At 33.2% G+C, this 19,105-nt stretch overlaps 1 protein-coding gene across 1 annotated transcript; it reads left to right on the forward strand.

The window, feature by feature from the left end:
* Positions 1–81: 81 nt before the first annotated feature.
* LOC129913888 (protein aubergine) lies at positions 82–19,102 on the forward strand. Its single transcript, XM_055992854.1, has 11 exons — positions 82–244; positions 348–552; positions 9,581–9,929; positions 10,265–10,752; positions 10,817–11,009; positions 11,083–11,210; positions 11,281–11,435; positions 16,132–16,335; positions 16,417–16,602; positions 16,756–16,866; positions 16,944–19,102. Exons 2-11 carry the CDS (start codon positions 409–411, stop codon positions 17,839–17,841), a joined length of 2,856 nt encoding a protein of 951 aa, XP_055848829.1. The 5' UTR covers positions 82–244; positions 348–408; the 3' UTR covers positions 17,842–19,102.
* The last annotated feature ends 3 nt before the right edge of the window (positions 19,103–19,105 follow it).

The following is a 19,105-nucleotide window of genomic DNA, read 5'->3' on the forward strand; positions in this document are numbered from 1 at the left end:
AATACGACGCAAATTTCATTTCGAACTGTACATTAACGACAAACCCCCTCGTTGAAACAAACAAAACAACAAAAAAGACTGGACAAAATCAAACGGTTTTCAACCTTCTTCCTTGCATTCAATAATTTTATTCATAACTGAAGTGGTGTTTGTTGCGTCTGGGTGACCATAAATTTCGTCTGTTCATTTGTTGCATTTATAATTTTTTTTTTGCAAGCTACTGATTATTTTTTTGCAACAAATTGTAAGTATTGATGAATTTGTTAGATTGTTTGCATTTTATTAACATTAACTTGCATTTTATGTGAATAAATTAGTAGTAATTAAGATTTTTGTTTGTAATTTAGTTAACCCAAGGTTATTGCACAAAAGCGACGCTTTGCATTGTAGTGATTTTTTTTCTGCAACATGGAGGGCCAAAAAGGATCCGGTGCCGGAAGAGCACGTGGCCAAGGGAGGGCTTCAAGACAGCAACAAGGAGGTTCCAATGGAAATAGTGGTGGCGGCGGCGGAGGCGGCGGTGGTCGTCGCCCGCCGAATATTCAAACTCCGGTAAGTTTCATTTTTTTTTTCTTATTTTTGTTTGTTTGAATAAATTATTTTATATTTTGTTTACTTGCTAAAAATAAATGTGCAAATAAAATACTATTCATTAGCTAAGTTTTTCCACCTTCCATTGTTAAAAAAAAAGAAAATGTATATCCACTTGATGCATGCAAAAGCAACAAAAAAAAAAAAAAAAAACACCTCGTTGAAAATTTATGGAACACTTTGCCTTCAATCTATTTATAATGGCTGTATTTGTGTATCCAGGAATTGCACACCTACACATTCTTATACATACATGTTGCATAAATGCACAAAAAAAAAAACCCTTGATCTCTGATTTTGATTGCTATCCTCTTTTCACTTCTGCACTTCATAAAAGATAAGGAGATTTTTATGTTGTATGTATAACATCGATATTTATGATGACTACTTCATTAGCCGAAGAAGCTTTCTTCCAAACTAAGAATTAAATTAGAATTATCTTCAATTTTATATTGTTCCTATCCTAAACCATTCGGTGCAATATCTTGTCTCAATCTTTATCTTAGCACTTAGCTTCTCTTTATCTGAAATATCTTAATTACTCATACTCTCTCTGGAGCTGTATAAATGTTAATACGTAAAATCTTCCCAAAGTAGAAGTGTGTTTTTTTTTTTTTTTTTATTGCGTTTTAACAAAATTTGTCTTCCTAGGGATCAACCTTTGTTTTTTTTTTTAAATATCATCTGTTATAAATTCAATAAACTTGTTTTGTCTGAGAAAATACGAGTATATTACGAATTGCGATTACCCTCATTTCGTATTGTGCAATCTAAGATTCACTAGTTCAGTGATATTAGGTGCATCATCCCACAAAGAGAAATTTCTGAGAGCTCAGAGATTGTGTTGTGGAACAAAAAATTTGAGCCGAATTCTCTTTGTGTATTTTGCAGAGGTTTTGGAGATGGTTTTTTGTTTGTGGAATACATCTTTTGTGATCTGATTACATACAAATGGGTAATTCCATGAGAGCGTAATAGTTAGGCATATTTTTGTGTTTTTTGCTCTTAGGCCCATTTCACACATAGCCGGCGACCGTCTAACAGGCCCGGGTAAACGGTTTTTCTTCATATGTTTTCAATTTAATCGTGTGAAGGCGCCCATAAGAAGGTGTATCTAGCAACGGGCTATCCGGTTCGTATAGCTGGTTCCCTGCTATGTGTGAAATGGGCCTTATTTATTTACCTATTCACTAAATTAAGTATTTTATTACATGAAATTGAAAACCGAATAAAAGAGTTTTTCAGCCAGTGTTCTTCATCAATAAAAAATACCCTGTGCCAGATAAAAAAAATCCCATTTTTTTTTTACGTTTTTAATTTATTCAAAAGTTTTCGTTGCACATAGACCCCACTGGAGTTGTTTTTTTTTTTTTTTAATTTTAATTTTCTTAATTTCTCACACTCTCAATGGCTGTATAATCGGCCCTAGCGAGGTAGTCCGTCGGAGCGGATTTTGTCCGATTTCATCCGAATCGGATAGTTTTTACCTGTCGGAAACACACCTCGAAGCATATTTCGTATGAAATCGGAGAGTTATCGCTCCGACGAATTACCTCGCTAGGGCCGAATGTTAATACGTAAAATCTTTCCAAATTAATAGGGGAATTTGCGTTTTAACAAATTTTACGTCTTCCTAGGGGACAGGACAACCTTTTTTTTATATCAGTTATTTTATTATAAATTCAATAGACTTGTTTTGTCTGTTAAATTACCCTCATTTCGTCTTGTGCAACCTGAGATTCACTAGTTCAGTGATATTAGGTGCATCCCACAGGTAGAAATTTCTGAGAGCTCAGAGGTAAGAGATTGTGTTGTGGAACAAAAAATTTGAGCCGAATTCTCTTTGTGTATTTTGCAGAGGTTTTGGAGATGGTTTTTTTGTTTGTGGAACACATCTTTTGTGATTATTTACAAATGATTAATTCCATGAGAGCGTAATAGTTAGGCATATTTTTGTGTTTTTCGCTCTTTCTCCTATTTACTAAATTAAGTATTTTAATACGTTTACACTTATGGCCGATTTCATAAAACCCTTTTTAATATTTATCAAGTTTTTACATCGTAAAACTTCATTTAAAATTTTGAAAGCCTGTTCAATGTTTATAAAATCGGCTATTAGTATATTAATTTGTTTCATTGTTTCTAATATAAAAAGTATTCTAACTATTGTGCTGTCTGAGAATATCTTCAAATAAGATGTAACAGGTGTGACTTTCTAACGTCACACCCGTTACATCTTATTTGAAGATATTCTCAGACAGCACAATAGTTAGAATACTTTAAATATTAGAAATAATGAAACAAATTAGTGTACTAAGCATTAATGTATTAAAATACTGTCTTAATTTAGTGAATAGGTTAATAATAAATATGAGCGAAAAACATACAAAAATATGCCTATATGGGTCAAAATCATGGAGGTGGAAAATTTGATGTCCAGGCATTTTTTTTAATCAAAATAACATTTATTTAAAGCTTTTTTCTCATTTACCAATTAAAATAGTAGTAGTTTACAAAAGCGTGCTTTAAGCAGTTTTTAAAGTTAATTTTATTAAGATTTATCATTCCACACCTATTTTTATGGATAAATATTATGTATATAAAATGTATGTAAGAAACTAGCTTCAGTTTCTTTTTTAAGTAGCGTACATCAATTAACCGTCATTCTGGGAGCACTTGTTTTGGGGTAGAGCTAGATTGAAATTTAAAATTTGTTGGTGATATGATCAAAAATCGAGGCCACTACAATATAATCTCAAAAATATTTCGTTTTACTTTGTGACATAAAAAATAAAAATAAATCAAGGTCAAAACGTATTTCCGGGAACGCTCTTAGAATCTGAATAAATAATGTAGTCTTACACTTATAATTTTGCATTTTTTTGGTGTTTTTACTCAGTATCCTATCTAAGTATGGCTGTAATATACAATTTTATCAAAAAAGTTGCAAAAAAAAAAAACAAGGAAAAATTACTTATAGCCTAAGTGTTTTGGAGGATCATAAAAGCATTTTTTTTTTGTAGAAATCGGTCTCTGTCCCAAGAAATAAAGTTATACATATTTGATTTATTTAAGACCTACTATCTTAATATAATAATAGCTGTGTTTTATTTTTGTTTTTATTAGCTTTACAAAAAAAGTAGGATTTTGTTTTGTTATTGTTTCGCAAATAAATTCATGATCTGATCTGGTCACGAGGAAAATATATATATATCATTCACATTGATATTATTTCTAGACCCCTAAAGTCGTTTTGATGACATCACCACCATTTCGAGTACTAATTTTTGGGGTTTTGCGGTAAATTGAAAAAATACATTTTTGTGCTCTGCCCGTCCATGAGCCGACAAATTATGGCTAAATCGAACACAAAGTTGATTTTTTAAGAATTCGGTCATCGAAATTTCCCACCTCCATGATTTTAACCCATATGGTCTCATGGAATTACCGATATCTTGTTTAAGGTTTCTTTCTTTCTTATCTTCTTTGCGTGAGAAATATGTTGGTATACTTGCATCCTACCTTCTTGGCAAGGTACCTACTTGTTTGTTTTTTCTGAAAAAGGTTAATTTTTATCCTTCAAATCTGCACTTGCATTTCATATTTACCTCTTGAACCCATTCCAGGTCATAATTTTAAAATCGGTACCTAGAATTTCTAGGGATTCACATGTCATGTGATTGTTTGAAGGTTGTATTTCTGAATGGATTTTATCTCTTGCTGTTCAGTCACTATACCGATATTTTTACAAACAATAGAAATTTGGAGGCAGGTATTGCTGTATTCCATTCTGAGACTGGTTTTCTATTTTTTGTAGAATCTTGATTGGGAATAGAATACGGTTTAAATATATTTTTATTATCAACAGTAAGAGCACACAACAGACTTTTAATCGGATGATAGTTTAGGCGGGTAAGACCACAGTGCACATTATAGGAATTCCATTTTTATTCGTGCCGGTTGTCAAGGTCTAACAAAAAAAAAAAAAAAATTAAAGAGAGTAATGTCATCAGTTCATCACTCTCTTAGATATTTTTTGTTTGTAATCTTTCACTTATTTGCTGACAACATGCATTAAATTATTCTTTAATTTTGTTTCATTTATGTATTTGTAAAGTCTTAACTACACTGGCCTAAAAAGTGAATCAGTACAAACTTATTATGTGATGCTTTCCCGAAATGGAAAACTTGCAAAAATTGTGCGCAATGCTTAGATTTTGGTTTTAAAAAGTAATTTAAGTACTATAATAATCTTTTTTTACAAATCAATTGCTATTTTTACTTACTAAACTGTGAATTTCTGTATTTTAACAAATACGCATTCATTCGTTAATTAAAAATTTTCTAATTGAAACATCGAATTCTCTGATTTCTCGATTATAATCATAAAAATTATACTTATAATAATTGAGACCCAAAAAACTTATATTCTTTCAACAGAAAGATAGATAATTTACTGAAAAGGTCAACCTTTCAACAAAAGCAATACGAGCACTCTCTTCTAAATTCTAAAAAAAGATTTTTTTTTGTTAATCAGATGAAAATTATGAATATTTCTTCTAAATTTTAATGCCTTCCAAAAAAATCTTAGAAGACATGTGTTTTTTGTTTTTTTTTTTTTTGGTTTTTCTTTTTTGTTTCTAAAATTTTAAAATTTTCTGATAATGTGACATTAAGGGTTTTTCGTAATTACTTTACATAAGTGCTAACCATATAATATATGTATGTATGTATGTACAGTACATATATGTATACTGTGACAAGTCCGGTGGGAAATGCTTTATCTGGTGGTTATAAATATGCATTTTAAGTAACCCCAGCAAAGTGGATCATGGATAGATGCAGACGTAGTTTTTCACTTTAGTTTCATTTTCTTATCTTCGATTGTATGTACATATGTGCATACATTATGCAGTTACTAGGTTTACTGGGGACTGTTTCTCAGCGTCTTATATCATAGAATTCTTAAACGCCTTAAGGAAACATTTTATTCCATTGATAGATTTTTGTTAGGTTTCGACAGAGTGTGGACTTTAGTGCACTCTTTTACTGACACGTTTATTAAAATCGTGTAAGCTCAAATTAAACAAACGGAACAACATACATAAGAATTGTTTTCATTTATTTGTTCATTTAATACTTCGAATGCTGAATGAAATAAGATCGTGAACATTTACTAAGCCAGGAGAATAAACTTCGGGCTACTATGTACATTGAATGCTTAAAGGTACATATATAATAAGAATTAATGTTCAACAACGTCAAGTCCAAACACGTTTGTGTATTTATGTTTGAGTACAAAAAGAAAAAAATTCAAAGTTGCGATTAGGTAATTATATAACTAAATCTGACTTACGTTTAAGAAAAATGCTGATTGTTCATTTTTATAGAATCATAATTTCAAACTCAATTTCCACATCACAAAGAGTAGTTGTGTGTGGTTGACAGTCTCTAAAAATCGATTATGTTGCTAAGTGAGTGTGTGTTTTAGATTATGAAATACTGCTTCATAAAATAACTATGACGTTTGTATTTTATGTCGTTCTTCTTCTTTGTTTATTTTAGTTGGTCAGTGGTTTTTTCTTCGTAGGTATGTATGTACAGTGCTGCTAAAAACATTCCGGATTTTTTTGTGATTTTCATCAATTGAAATGTTATAACACAAAACTGGTACAAAATATTGTTTTAATATTTTTTCTAGGTCGTTAATATATCAGTTAAGCAATTTCAACAGAAAAAAATGATCTTTAATACATACAAAAAATTTAAAAATTGAAAAATGAAGTAGAGTCAGAATTTCATATGTGAAAAACTAACCGGATTTTTCAAGGATTTCGATTCCCGTTGTTGAGGTAACGGTTTTAAGCATCACTTCAATACAATTTTTGTTTGCAGTGACAAACAAAGTTGTTAGCTTTGTGAATTGTATAAATTATTTAATGGAATAACGGAAAAAAAACGCATTATAGTCATCAAATTCGTTATTGAGTTGTAGAACATTTCCAAGCCGAAATAAAACAAAATATTATCCCTTTGGGATGTTGAAAATTGCAACGTCAAGTGAGTTTGATATCGTCAAAAAGTAAAAAAGCGAAAAATTAGTTAAAGTAGATCAATTGGGGGATGCCATCACAAAATATCCCTAAAAACTGATAGGCGAATAAAGAGTTTTTTGATAAAAAAATCCTTTTGCGGCTTCTAAAACGATTTATGAGGAGCTTAATCTGCTTTCAACATCAAGTACAGTTAGAAAGGATTTGAGAGATTTGGTCTTTATGTCTTTCGGCTCGGAAAAAGACCATTTCTTTATACTAAGCATTGTCTAAAAAGGTAGGCAATGAAAGGATCTTAAGGAACACTTTAAATATGAAAATAAAAATACTTCATCATGGTTGTATTTCCAAAAAAACATCTGAGTTGCTCTATAACAAAACGCAAAAATATGCTTTTCAGTGATAAAAGCAATTTTAGCTTGTTTTATTCCGATTGTGAAATGGTTCAAACATGGACATGTTTGAAACCAAAAAAATATGCTCCCTATCGTGAAGCACAGCAGAGGATCAGTGATGGTTTGGGTTTTTTCAGCTGCAGGCTCTAGCCCGTTTCACAAAATCAACGGAATTATGGATCATTTCCAAAATAGAGAGATGTTGGAGTCGATAATGGCTCCATTAAAGGAGAAATAAATGCCTTTACGTCGCCTCTTTCTGCAAGTTATGATGCCAAAAATTCTTAAAAGCCCATTAAACAGAAGTTTGGGGCAGACAATACTCCTTGCTTAGAATAGCCGTAAAAACTAGCCGACTTGAACCCGATTAAAAATTTGTGGGCCATCTTTAAGTGACGGGTAGAAAAGAAAAAGCCCATTTCAGCAACTAACGTACTTGTAGCTTTGAAAAATGACTGGGAGCATATTCCTAGTTCTATTTTATTTTATTTGGCCTAGTCCAAGTCTCGTTGGTGCCAAGCAGTCTTCAAAAAGAAAGGTTACTGAGCAAAATATTAACTTTGAAAATTAACTTTAAAAAATCCGGTTAGTTTTTCACAGCTGAAATTCTGACTTTACTTCATTTTAAAATTTCTAAAATTTTTGTATGTATTAAAGATCATTTTTTTCTGTTGAAATTGCTTAACTAATATATTAACGACCTAGAAAAAATATTAAAACAATATTTTGTACCAGTTTTGTATTATAACATTTCAATTGATGAAAATCACAAAAAAATCCGGAATGTTTATAGCAGCACTGTACATCTGAAACAGGACTTCGTTTAAATGACTAGCAAAAAATTGTCTCAGTTGCATATTGTTATACCTACATATTTGCATACATATTTTGGATGTATTTATTTTTGAAAACTTGACCATTTGGTTTTGATGGCGGAGAAGTGTTTTATGTACATACAGTGGTGTTCAAAAAAATAGATGCGAAAGCAAAATTTTGAAAAGGTTTTGATTTTTTATTTTGGAACTTTTTGATTTTATATTCCGAATAACCCTTTGTTTTCCGGTGGTTACAATAAGAAACCACCTTTAAACTTTATTTTTTTACTTTCTTTCCCAATTAAATATATCAGCAATTACCTAGCTCAGAAGTTAACTGATATAATGATATTTACTAGTGCAATGGATATATTTTTTTCTGGCGTGACATTCAAGAAATATTTAAAGTTTTTTCAAAGTTTTTTTTTATTTTTTTGAGAAAAAAATTACTCCGGGCAACAAAGGGATAATCGATTGCCAGACACCTAGATTTTAAACACCTCTAAAATTTGCTCCTAATATTAATAGAAAAAAAGTCTCAAAGAAAAACACACACTTCGTTATTAACCGAGTGTTTAGAAAATTTCTTTACATATTCTTGTAGGAAATTGAACGCTCCACAAATCCAATGAAAAAGTCATCATTATCTAATGCAAAAGACATTGTAGGGAATTGAACGATCTCCAAAAAGGTGGTCAGTATAACATTAATTGCTTTATCGTTTAAAAGATCCAAATCCAAATGCATACTGGTTTAATTAGTCATAAAAAAAACTATTGAAATCATGGGTATTAGGATTTGGATACGAATATCTTCTAAACGGTAAAAGAATCGATTTAATACTGAGCACATTTTGTACAGCAAGAATACCTATATCTTGCACATTTTTTTAAGAAATAAGCGGGTTAATACTCAAAAAGCTATCGATTTGTATGCATTTCTCAAACTTCAATATCATTTTTTGAAAAACTACAGTTTGTGACGTAAGACCATATTGCCTGGCGCCAAAGAATTATGCCCAGCTTAAATGTCTCACTGGACTGCGAGACAAATATTTTACACAGCACTGTGTATCTTCCCCTTGGTTTTTAGTCTGTATACAAATTCTAACCACAAGCATCAGTAACCTGTCTAAAACATTGCAAGGAAAGAAGTCTTCTGACATCTTATTTTGTATGTATGCTTGGAAACTGCAATTTTCGTTTTAGCTTTGTCATCTGAAATGTGACGTCAGCTAAAGTTTGGATGCAGTATTAAAGAGGGATTTATTCTGATTATAAATAATATCAGTTTGCGAAATGTTTAGTGGGACGTCTGCCATTCTGAAACGAATAACTCTTAATACGAGTTGGTACAATATCACTTTGCATGCATCCAATGCAAGTAATTAATTTAAAAATTATTTTTAAGTTAGTTTTCAATTTACTTTTAACAAAACAACAGAAATCAGAAAACAAATCCAAATAAATCCGTTTCTAAGAAATTGCAGCATCTTGTTAAAATTAAAATAATTTAGCGGGCTCTTGAACTACGAAGTCTTTGTCCGAAAAACGCAGCCTTTTCACCGCTTATCCTAGCAACCACTTACAGGGCGTCTAGACAAATCACTTTAGCATCTTTATTGTTGTTGCATACCTTTAATAATGGAAAAGTCTGCTTTTTTCTTTATCATTTTCACAGTTTTTTTTTTTTATTAAAACATGCATAACTTTCTTTTTCGTCCCAGGGCCAACAGGGTGGAGGCAACTGGAGGCAAGGAGGTGGCAACGGTCATGGAGGTGGCGGTAACGGTTATGGAGGAGGCGGTGGTGGTGGTAATGGCCATCGCGGAGGTGGTGAACAACAATCGGCTTGGGGTGGTCAAAGAGGAGGCCAACAGCAGGGAGCATGGGGTGGTGGCCCACCGCATCAACGGCAACCTCAGCAACAGGCTCCTCCACCACAGCAGTCAGCTTGGGGTCAAGGTGCACGTCAACCTACTCCATCGACTTCAGCACCCACAGCTGCCCCTCAACAGCGGGCGCCAGCACCTTCAACTCAGGGTAGAGCCACAAGCCATGGAGCTGGAGCAGAAGGTATTTTATTTAAATAATATTTATAATATTTCAAATTTGAATGTGATCTATAAACCAAGTCTTTTTTAAAACTTTTGGTGTGCGGCGAGCTCATAAGTCTAAACGCGGTATTACATTGTCATATTTATAAACAAAATATAGCCAAAAAATGAGTTTCAAAAGTGACATCTAGTGTGATTGGCAAATTTTGTTGGTGAAAAATGTTTTTTTGTAATCATTTTGAGCCCTAAAAATTAAATGGCGGAACAATAGAAGTTTTCAATATCACTTTTGGAACGATTTTTTTTTGGACTTTAAAAACTTTTCAAAATCATTAATCATTAATTTTCATCCAGTTGTAAAGGAGGATGCACGTGGAGCAGTACGTGGAAGACGTGTTATCACTGAATTTATTGCAACACGTCCAAAAGAGTGCATCTCAAAGACCGGTAAAAGTGGCCAGCCTGTAACTGTTCAGGCTAATTACTATCGAGTCCTCAAAAAGCCCAAGTGGTCAATTTTCCAATATCGTATTGATTTTGCCCCCGATGTTGACTTGATTAGAGCTCGCAGAAGCTACATTTATGAACATCGAGAACTATTTGGTGGCTATTTGTTTGATGGTGCTATGCTCTTCACAAGTACTAATTTGAATACACCAACTAAAGAATTGTACTGCAAAAACAAGGAAGGAGAACCAATACAAATTAAAGTTAAAAATGTTGGTGAGATCAAAGTTACTGACATACAATTGTTGCAAGTGTTGAATTTGATTTTGAGACGTTCAATGGAGGGATTAAATCTTCAGTTGGTCGGTAGAAACTTTTTCGATCCTGTTGCTAAGGTAAGGTTTTTTTTTTTTAAATTTAAATGACAATTGTTTTATGTTTATGTACTTTTCTTTTTAGATTTGCGTACCAAACCACAAGTTGGAAATATGGCCAGGTTACACAACCTCCATTCGTCAGCACGAACAAGATATTCTACTTTGCGCTGAAATTACACACAAAATTATGCGAACTGATACGCTTTTACAAATTTTGATTAAATGCTCACAAGAGAGCGGTGATTATCAGAGTCAATTTAAGAAGGAAGTTGTCGGTAAGTTAAGATTGTTTTTCGTTTTAACACAACATGTATTTCATATCCACTCTGCATCTTATTTTTTTAACAGGAATGGTCGTCTTGACGGATTACAACAACAAAACCTACCGTATTGATGATGTTGATTTTAATCAGACACCAATGTCCAAATTCAATACCAGCAAAGGTGATGTCTCTTACTGTGATTATTATCAACAGGTACAATTTAAAAGATTTTATTTTTTATTATTATTATTTAATTGATTTTTTCTTCCTTTTCTATTTGTAGCGTTACAGGCTTAACATTCGTGACAAGAAACAACCATTGTTGGTTTCTCGTCCAACTGAGAAAAATATTCGTGGTGGCCAAAGCGAATTTATTATGCTCATTCCTGAACTTTCAAGAGCAACTGGTTTGAATGACGAAATGAAAAACAACAGAACGTAAGTTTAATAAAAAATATATATCTTTAATCACTTTCCATGCATTATGTACCTAAGTCTACTGTAAATATTTAAAATAATTTAAAATTCTTGGGGAATCTTTGTCAAGAAAAAAAAGGCTTCTTTAATTTTTGTCCAGTACAAAGCTGCGTCGTCACTTCACTTAACTTTATACCCGCTGTATTTTTTTATGAAGCCATTCTTCTCTTTAAAAAAAATTGTGAGAAGCTTTTCCGTTTCACGCGTTCTTAGAGTCCAAAGAAATAGCGGTTGCCTTTTGATACGCTGCCGTAATTTTAAGAGGTTATAGTAAATCCATTTTAAAGGACTCCCTGGTTGATGGAATAATGCAAAGATTTGCGTAATGCTCTAAAATTTGATCCTAAAGCGAATTGTTACAAATTGCTTCTACTAACATTTTTTAAAGCATATATCTTTTTCCGATAATCCTCCTCTAACCACAACTCTTATCCAAATATGGCTTTCGTCCTCCTCATCGCGGCTGTTATGGCCGCCGGCTGGACAGGTTGTGTTTGAAATCTGTTTGTAAATAAGTGTTCATGACAGCATTCAAACAAAACACGAACGGTGGAAGGTGGGATGAACGCAAACCGCTTTTTGTACTTCTAGGATCTCCTACCAACTTATCTGTTAACATTACCATGGAGGAACACTCGCTTGTTTCAGGATAAATAGTAAAACCTTACCCACTTTAACCTTTCGACCAATAGTGGACTTTGTGCGCCCTTATATCTCTAAATTTCAGAGTAATATTGCCAGACGCCCTTCTCAGGTCAATGTTTGGCGCATGGAGGTTGTGCTTGTACTTGTTTGTTATTCTTGTGTTTCTTTTACTCTGTTCTTCTCTGTCTATGCCTGCATATTCGAAGGTAATTGACATTGTAGACGTTGCCGGAGGCCCTTCCCATGCCAATCATTGACCCATTGTGGTTGTGGTTTAGCTTGTTCTTGATTCCTATTTTCCCTTTACGCATGATACAAATTGTTTGTTTTGTGATTTCTGATTGGACCATTCGATATGAAGTGAGGCATTAGCATGAAGACAATACCAATCGAGTAACCATACCAAAATTTATCCGTCGTATAAAATCAGACAAATTTCCGCTCCAACGGATAACTTGCTAGGGCCGATTATATTCATAGATACATGTACACAATGGAGGTCATTAAAATTGCATTCCTAAAAAGGGGGAAATGCAACGAAAAAAGGACGACCTAGCGCAGTATCCGTCGGAGAGGCAAATTCTCTAAATTATTTTCCGACATTAAATAATTTTGTGGTCTTTTTTTCATAGAATTTTGTTTTTGGAATGAAATATTTTTTTCAAACCAATGCCATATCTTTAAAAATTAATATTTCACGTACTTCACTGGAGAATAGTATTGTTAAGCTCCGCTCCAAACAAAATTTCAGCCCAATCGGTTAAAAACTGTAGGAGTTATTTGGTCGCCCGATGGGAGCACAGGATTTTGCGATCATCCTGAACAACGCCGCCATTTACAAAATTTCACATCATCATCAAGTTTTAACTTTAGCTTAAATATACTTAAACAAACTCCAAAAGAAAATAATGTTTCTCTTTTGTATTATACACTGATGAAAATGGTGAAACGATTTCGTGGCTACAAAGTGTTATTACCCCTTAAGGGTTATCCACTTGTTATTTTGAAAAAATCGAATTTAGTTTTTTTTTTTTTTTTGCATATTTTGAATGTTGTGTATAATTAAGAAAACTTTCTGAGATATAAGCGTATTTGTAAAGAGGTCTAGCCTCCACCACTAGACATTTTTCCATTCCCTTAAACGAATTACAAGCAAATGTTTCATATATTTCTCCAGATATTTCATACAATTCCTACACTATACAGGGTAAATAGGATGTTTGCATCTCACTTTGGCTAGATTCCATAAGCCATCCTCATCAACATCACAAATGCATTTGCTTGTACCAGAAGTTTTTAGGACTAACTTTCTTCTTAGTTCGGCTTCGTATCGGAAAGCTATATCACAACAAAAACATTACTGTTAAAAAAAGAGCCAATTTATCCAATGTTGAAATTATGCTGGCACAAAAAGTACTGAGATGTAAAAGTGTACCAAGTTCTAAAGTTTGGGTTCAAATTCGTATCAATAAAATTTTGATTGTTTACTTGGCAATTTTTGAAATAACTTTAAAAATCGGAAATTAAAAGAAAAATTGTCAAGAGAACAATCAAAATTTTATTGATACGAACTTGAACCCAAACTTTAGAACTTGGTACACTTTTACATCTCAGTACTTATTGTGCCAGCATAATTTCAACATGGGATAACTTGGCTCTTTTTTTAACAGTAATGTTTTTGTTGTGATTTCACTACTTTTTGCAAGGTATGGCTGTAGAATATAAAATCTCTTTATTTGATGAAAATTCAGCGGGAATGGGCGGTTGCCACGCCCCCTGGCTGAAATTCTCAAATTTTAAATTTTTTCCTTTGTGTAAACTACCAGCTCCACCATTCTACCAAATTTCAAGATTCTACGACATACAGAAGTGCACTATAATATTTGATAAAAATTCAGCGGGAATGGGCGGTTGCCACGCCCCCTGGCTGAAATTCTCAAATTTTAAATTTTTTCCTTTGTGCAAACTACCAGCACCACCATTCTACCAAATTTCAAGATTCTACGACAATCAAAAGTGCTCTATAATAATTTATGAAAATTCAGCGGAAATGGGCGGTTGCCACGCCCCCTGAAATTCTCAAGTTTTAAATTTTTTCCTTTGTATAAACTACCAGCTCTACTATTCTACCAAATTTCAAGATTCTACGATAGTCAGAAGTGCTCTATAATATATGATGAAAATTCAACGGAAATAGGCGGATGCCACGCCCCCTGAATTGAAAATCTCAAATTTTCGATTTTTTCCTTTGTATACACCACAAGTCCTATCACCGTGTAAAATTTCAAGTTTCTACGATATCGGGAAGTTCTCCATAATTTTGATGATCTGTCAGTGAGTCAGTTACGGTTTTTGCGATTTTTGAAGCCCTATATCTCAGAAACTACTCATCGTAGGAGGCTGAAATTTTGTGAGGTGTTTGGTTTTGACGAGCTCAATAAATGTAGTTTCTAGCATCTTTGGTGTGGAAGTTAGAGGGGGGTCGAAAATGGCCTGAGTTGTTTCCTGTAAATAAGGGTGTAGTGCCAAAGTTGCTAGAGAACTTGGCTCACTACCGTGCCCCTTGATCGTCGCTGTAGTTCTAATACATCGTAGCCCAGAAAAGTCAATTTTTCAGAAGAGGCAAAAAAACTAAGTAGGAAATGTATGAGGATCAATACAAATGATCTGGTTTTGATTAAGCGAAGCTCTGAAAATATCGATGTTAGGCAAACAGGGTCTTTTCTACTACATCCGGATTTTTTTCCAACAATATAATTGCATCATTAAGATAAGGTGAGTGATCGATCGCAGAAAATATCAGAATTTTCAAGCCATTTCACTTCATCCGATGATTGATGTCGTCGTCACAAGTAGCATCACTTTTGTTCATAGATCCGTTCAAATAAATGTCAGGAATTTGAAGAGGTTGTCAAGAAATTGACGAGGATAAGTATTCTGCCTTAAGCGCTTATAAGGCACCCACTTCCATTTCATAACATCAATTATACGTCAAGCGCTGGTAACAGTGATGTAGGATTTTCTTATAATGGCTCCATTGTCAGGAAAGAATAACTAATGAATTTTTGTGCCCGTCATTTTACCTTCAAGACGCTTCCCTGGTATATACATACATATGTACATACCATACCTACCTACTACTATTTCGAATTCTTCTGTGACTCACTAGAGTTCTAACATTATTTTATGTTCTTAAACCCCTCATTACCTGAGTTCAACTCATGGCCCTTATTGCGAGTGTCGTTCAACTTTCGATGCGATAAACGTCGATCGAATCGATAACTATCTATTTTGGTATTGTATTGCAACAAAAATATGTGCTATTTTGATCTATGAACTTGATTTGAGTCGATATCAAAATTGTAAACGAAAAAGATCGAACGATAAAACAAAATTTAGTTCACAATAGAATTTCACACTACCAACATTCATTTGCGATGATCGATTTTCGCCAAAAGTCGTCTATCGATAGAGATTCACAATACCAAAAGTCATTATCGATGACCGACAAAAGTCGTCTATCTATAGACAAACGACACTCGCAATAAGGGCCCATATCAGGGGTCGAATCACAGTACACAATAACGATCATCCGTTAACGTTTTGACTTTTTGGGAGATATAGCGACCATACGTTACGTGACCATACGACCCCAGATCTCGTGGTTGTGGATCCGCCATGGAATGTTCATCTCATAACGATCGTAATATTTTGGATTGCATCTGCAGCTTCACTTTTTTTTTTTGTAGATTAGAAGAATGAACTTTCTCTCCATAGATCAGGCATTCGATCACCTCTTATCCAATACAATGTTTTCCTAAATTCTGAGGGTATAACGTTTAACCCAACAGCTTTTTCCTTTTTTCAAGTATTTAACCGACTCATTTACTTCTTTCACATAAGGCCTTTGCTGACAACCTTTTCTAAAAAAAGTATAATGTTTATTAAAATTGTTAAAAAAGTTCTTAAAAAGCGAGACTAAAAATAAAAACTATTTTCTTCCTTTCTACAGTCTCATGAGAGCTATTGCTGACCATACTCGATTGGCTCCAGAACCGCGTATTGAGCGACTTAGGATGTTCCACAGACGCTTGGATGGAGCACAATCATCCCAAGAAGTATTAAAATCATGGAATTTGCAGTTGGACACTAAACTCATTGAGCTACCAGGTCGTATTTTGAAGAATGAAAATATTTTGTTTGCTAACAATCGCAAGTGAGTACCTAATTTACTGGTTTATTATAACAATTTAAATATACATGTAATTAATTAACTTATTTTTGTAATTTTTTTAAGGTACACATGCGACAAAAATGCCGATTGGAATAGAGAGTTCCGCAACAACTCTATGTTCGTTCAAAAGGAAGTCCGAAGATGGTATGTGATTGTACCTCAGCGTTTTAGCCGTGAGGCCAATGATTTTGTCCGATTGATGCGTCAAGCAGCAAATGGAATGAAGATGAACATTGCCGAACCAAGAATGTAAGTTTTAAATTTTCTTACTATTTACAAGCAAAGGGGAAGGCCAAAAAATGTATGAAGAAAAAAAAATCGGACCTATATGGCTTGAAAGGATCTTGTTATTGGATTTTGATGAAAAATTTCTTAATATTAATGCTTGTTTCATTTTTACAGAATGGAAATGCCAGATGACAGGAATCCATCCTATGCATCAGCCATTGAAACAGCTTGTAATAGTGATCCCCAAATCTTGGTTATTGTTGTAGCCAATGATAATGCTGAGAGGTAAGTTGGAACTTGAAAAAATTCTAGAAGACAATCAACTCATACCATTTATTTCTATTTTTAATTGCTCCCAACAGATATAGCTGCATTAAAAAGAAGTGCATCGTAGATCGTGCCATTCCATCCCAAGTACTCAACTTGCGAACCATTGCCCCGCGTGGAAAAACTTCCGGTTTGATGTCGGTCGCTACCAAAGTTGTGATTCAGATCAACGCCAAATTGCTCGGAGCTCCATGGATGATCGAGCTTCCAATGCAAGGTTTGATGACTGTTGGTTTTGACGTATGCCACAGTGCAAGAGATTCTCTAAAGTCATATGGTGCTTTGGTAGCCACAATGGATCTCAGGCAATCCACTTCTTATTTCAGTGCTGTAACTGAGCACTTGAAGGGCCAAGAACTCTCCAATGAGATTGTCCTCAATATGAACAAAGCTCTTAAAAAATACCGAGAAGCTCATGGTGCGTTGCCTGAACGTATTCTCTTCTTCCGCGATGGTGTCGGTGATGGACAGCTCCAACAGGTGGTCGACAATGAGATTACATCACTCAAGCAAAAACTCGATCAAATCTACATTAGTGCTGGTATTGAGCGTGGATGTCGATTGGCATTCATTGTGGTTTCGAAGAGAATCAACACGCGTTTGTTTGTCATGGCCAATAACCCACAACCTGGCTTGGTTGTTGATGATGTTGTAACATTGCCAGAGCGCTATGACTTCTTTTTGGTGTCGCAGAGTGTTCGCCAAGGAACTGTATCGCCAACTAGCTACAATGTTATCCACGACTCAATGGGTTTCGAAGCAGACAAACTTCAGATTCTCGCGTACAAAATGACCCACATGTACTACAATTGGTCGGGTACTTGCCGTGTACCCGCTGTTTGCCAGTACGCACACAAATTGGCTTTTATGGTTGCACAATACTTGCATCGGGCACCATCGAATGCTCTTGAAAGCCAACTTTACTTCTTGTAAGAAGTGAAAAATGCATTCCTTCAAATAATTTTTGAATTCAATGAATTGTTTTGGACTCTCTGTTAGACAGATATGTTTCTAGCTTTTTTTTTGTTTATTTTTTTTTTACCTTGTTAATGACAAATAATTGTTTTTTTTTATATATTCTTAAGTGACATGCGACAATTTAATCAAACAAAAGTACTAAAAGTGATACTTAATTCACCTAAGCTGCCATCTGAATGAAGCAGCATGTTTGTTTTTTTTTTTATGTCAAATGACGCAGATTTTGATAGTTTAAATGAATGAATTTATCTTAATTAAGATATGTATTAAATTAATTAAAAAAAAAACCATTGCTGAACAGAAAAAATTGTAACAAATCTTCTATCATGTATTGTATCTATGTATGTTCCTAACAAGAAATAACAACTTTTTAGTCTCAATACAAACAAAATACACTGATGGCAGTCTTTAAATCTCATAAAAACTAAATATTACATACAACTTAATAATTGTTAGATGTTTAAGATATACCTACCATAATAATACTAATTGAAATCAACCAAATAAATAACATCCCTCCAGAATGTTTCTATTAAAGACAACAACAAATGGATGTATGTGTCTGATGTATCCAATAATAAAAAAAAGTTTAATTAAAAGAACAAAATCATCGAAATATAATCATAATTCACTCAACTGCTAAATTTGTAATTTACAAAAACAATATACTGTTGTATACAAAAAAGTATTACAAAAAAATGAATAAAAAAATCTGTTCTGATTATGAAATTTTTGAGTACAAAAAAGTAGAGTTTAAAATTGAATCGAAGAATTTTTGAATATATCTAAACAAAAGTTAAAAAAAACCTTGTTCAATTAAAAATTTGTCTTGGAAAAATTTCTTTAAAAAGAAAACTATATTTTGGATTAAATTGGTGGATTTTTTGAGTGCATCAGAATTATAATTTGACCAAATAATATTTAAAGCTAAAATGCAAGAATTTATATTTACCAAATTACATAAATAGAAATTGCTGAAGAATTAAATTATATATAGATGTATATGTGTGTATAATCAAACTTAATTATAATTAAATAGTTTTGGCTTTTTACACAAAAACCACATGCAGTCAGTCAACTTACAAATTTAAAAAAAACTGATTTTTTTTTAGAGTTTTTTTATACTATACAAAAAATAAAATATAATTTTTATATAAATTTATAAAACTGTTATGAGAATAAAGATTTTATTTTTTTCTTTCTTGTAAATGTAAAATTA

Source organism: Episyrphus balteatus, chromosome 1, assembly GCF_945859705.1.
Source record: "Episyrphus balteatus chromosome 1, idEpiBalt1.1, whole genome shotgun sequence".
NCBI classification, from domain to species: Eukaryota; Metazoa; Arthropoda; class Insecta; order Diptera; family Syrphidae; genus Episyrphus; species Episyrphus balteatus.

Coding starts and splice junctions, on each gene's coding strand:
- LOC129913888 (XM_055992854.1), top strand. CDS start 409: ATGGAGGGCCAAAAAGGATCCGGTGCCGGAAGAGCACGTGGCCAAGGG. Junction 16,336..16,416: donor TTGTTTGCTAACAATCGCAA/GTGAGTACCTAA, acceptor AATTTTTTTAAG/GTACACATGCGACAAAAATG. Junction 16,867..16,943: donor GCCAATGATAATGCTGAGAG/GTAAGTTGGAAC, acceptor TGCTCCCAACAG/ATATAGCTGCATTAAAAAGA.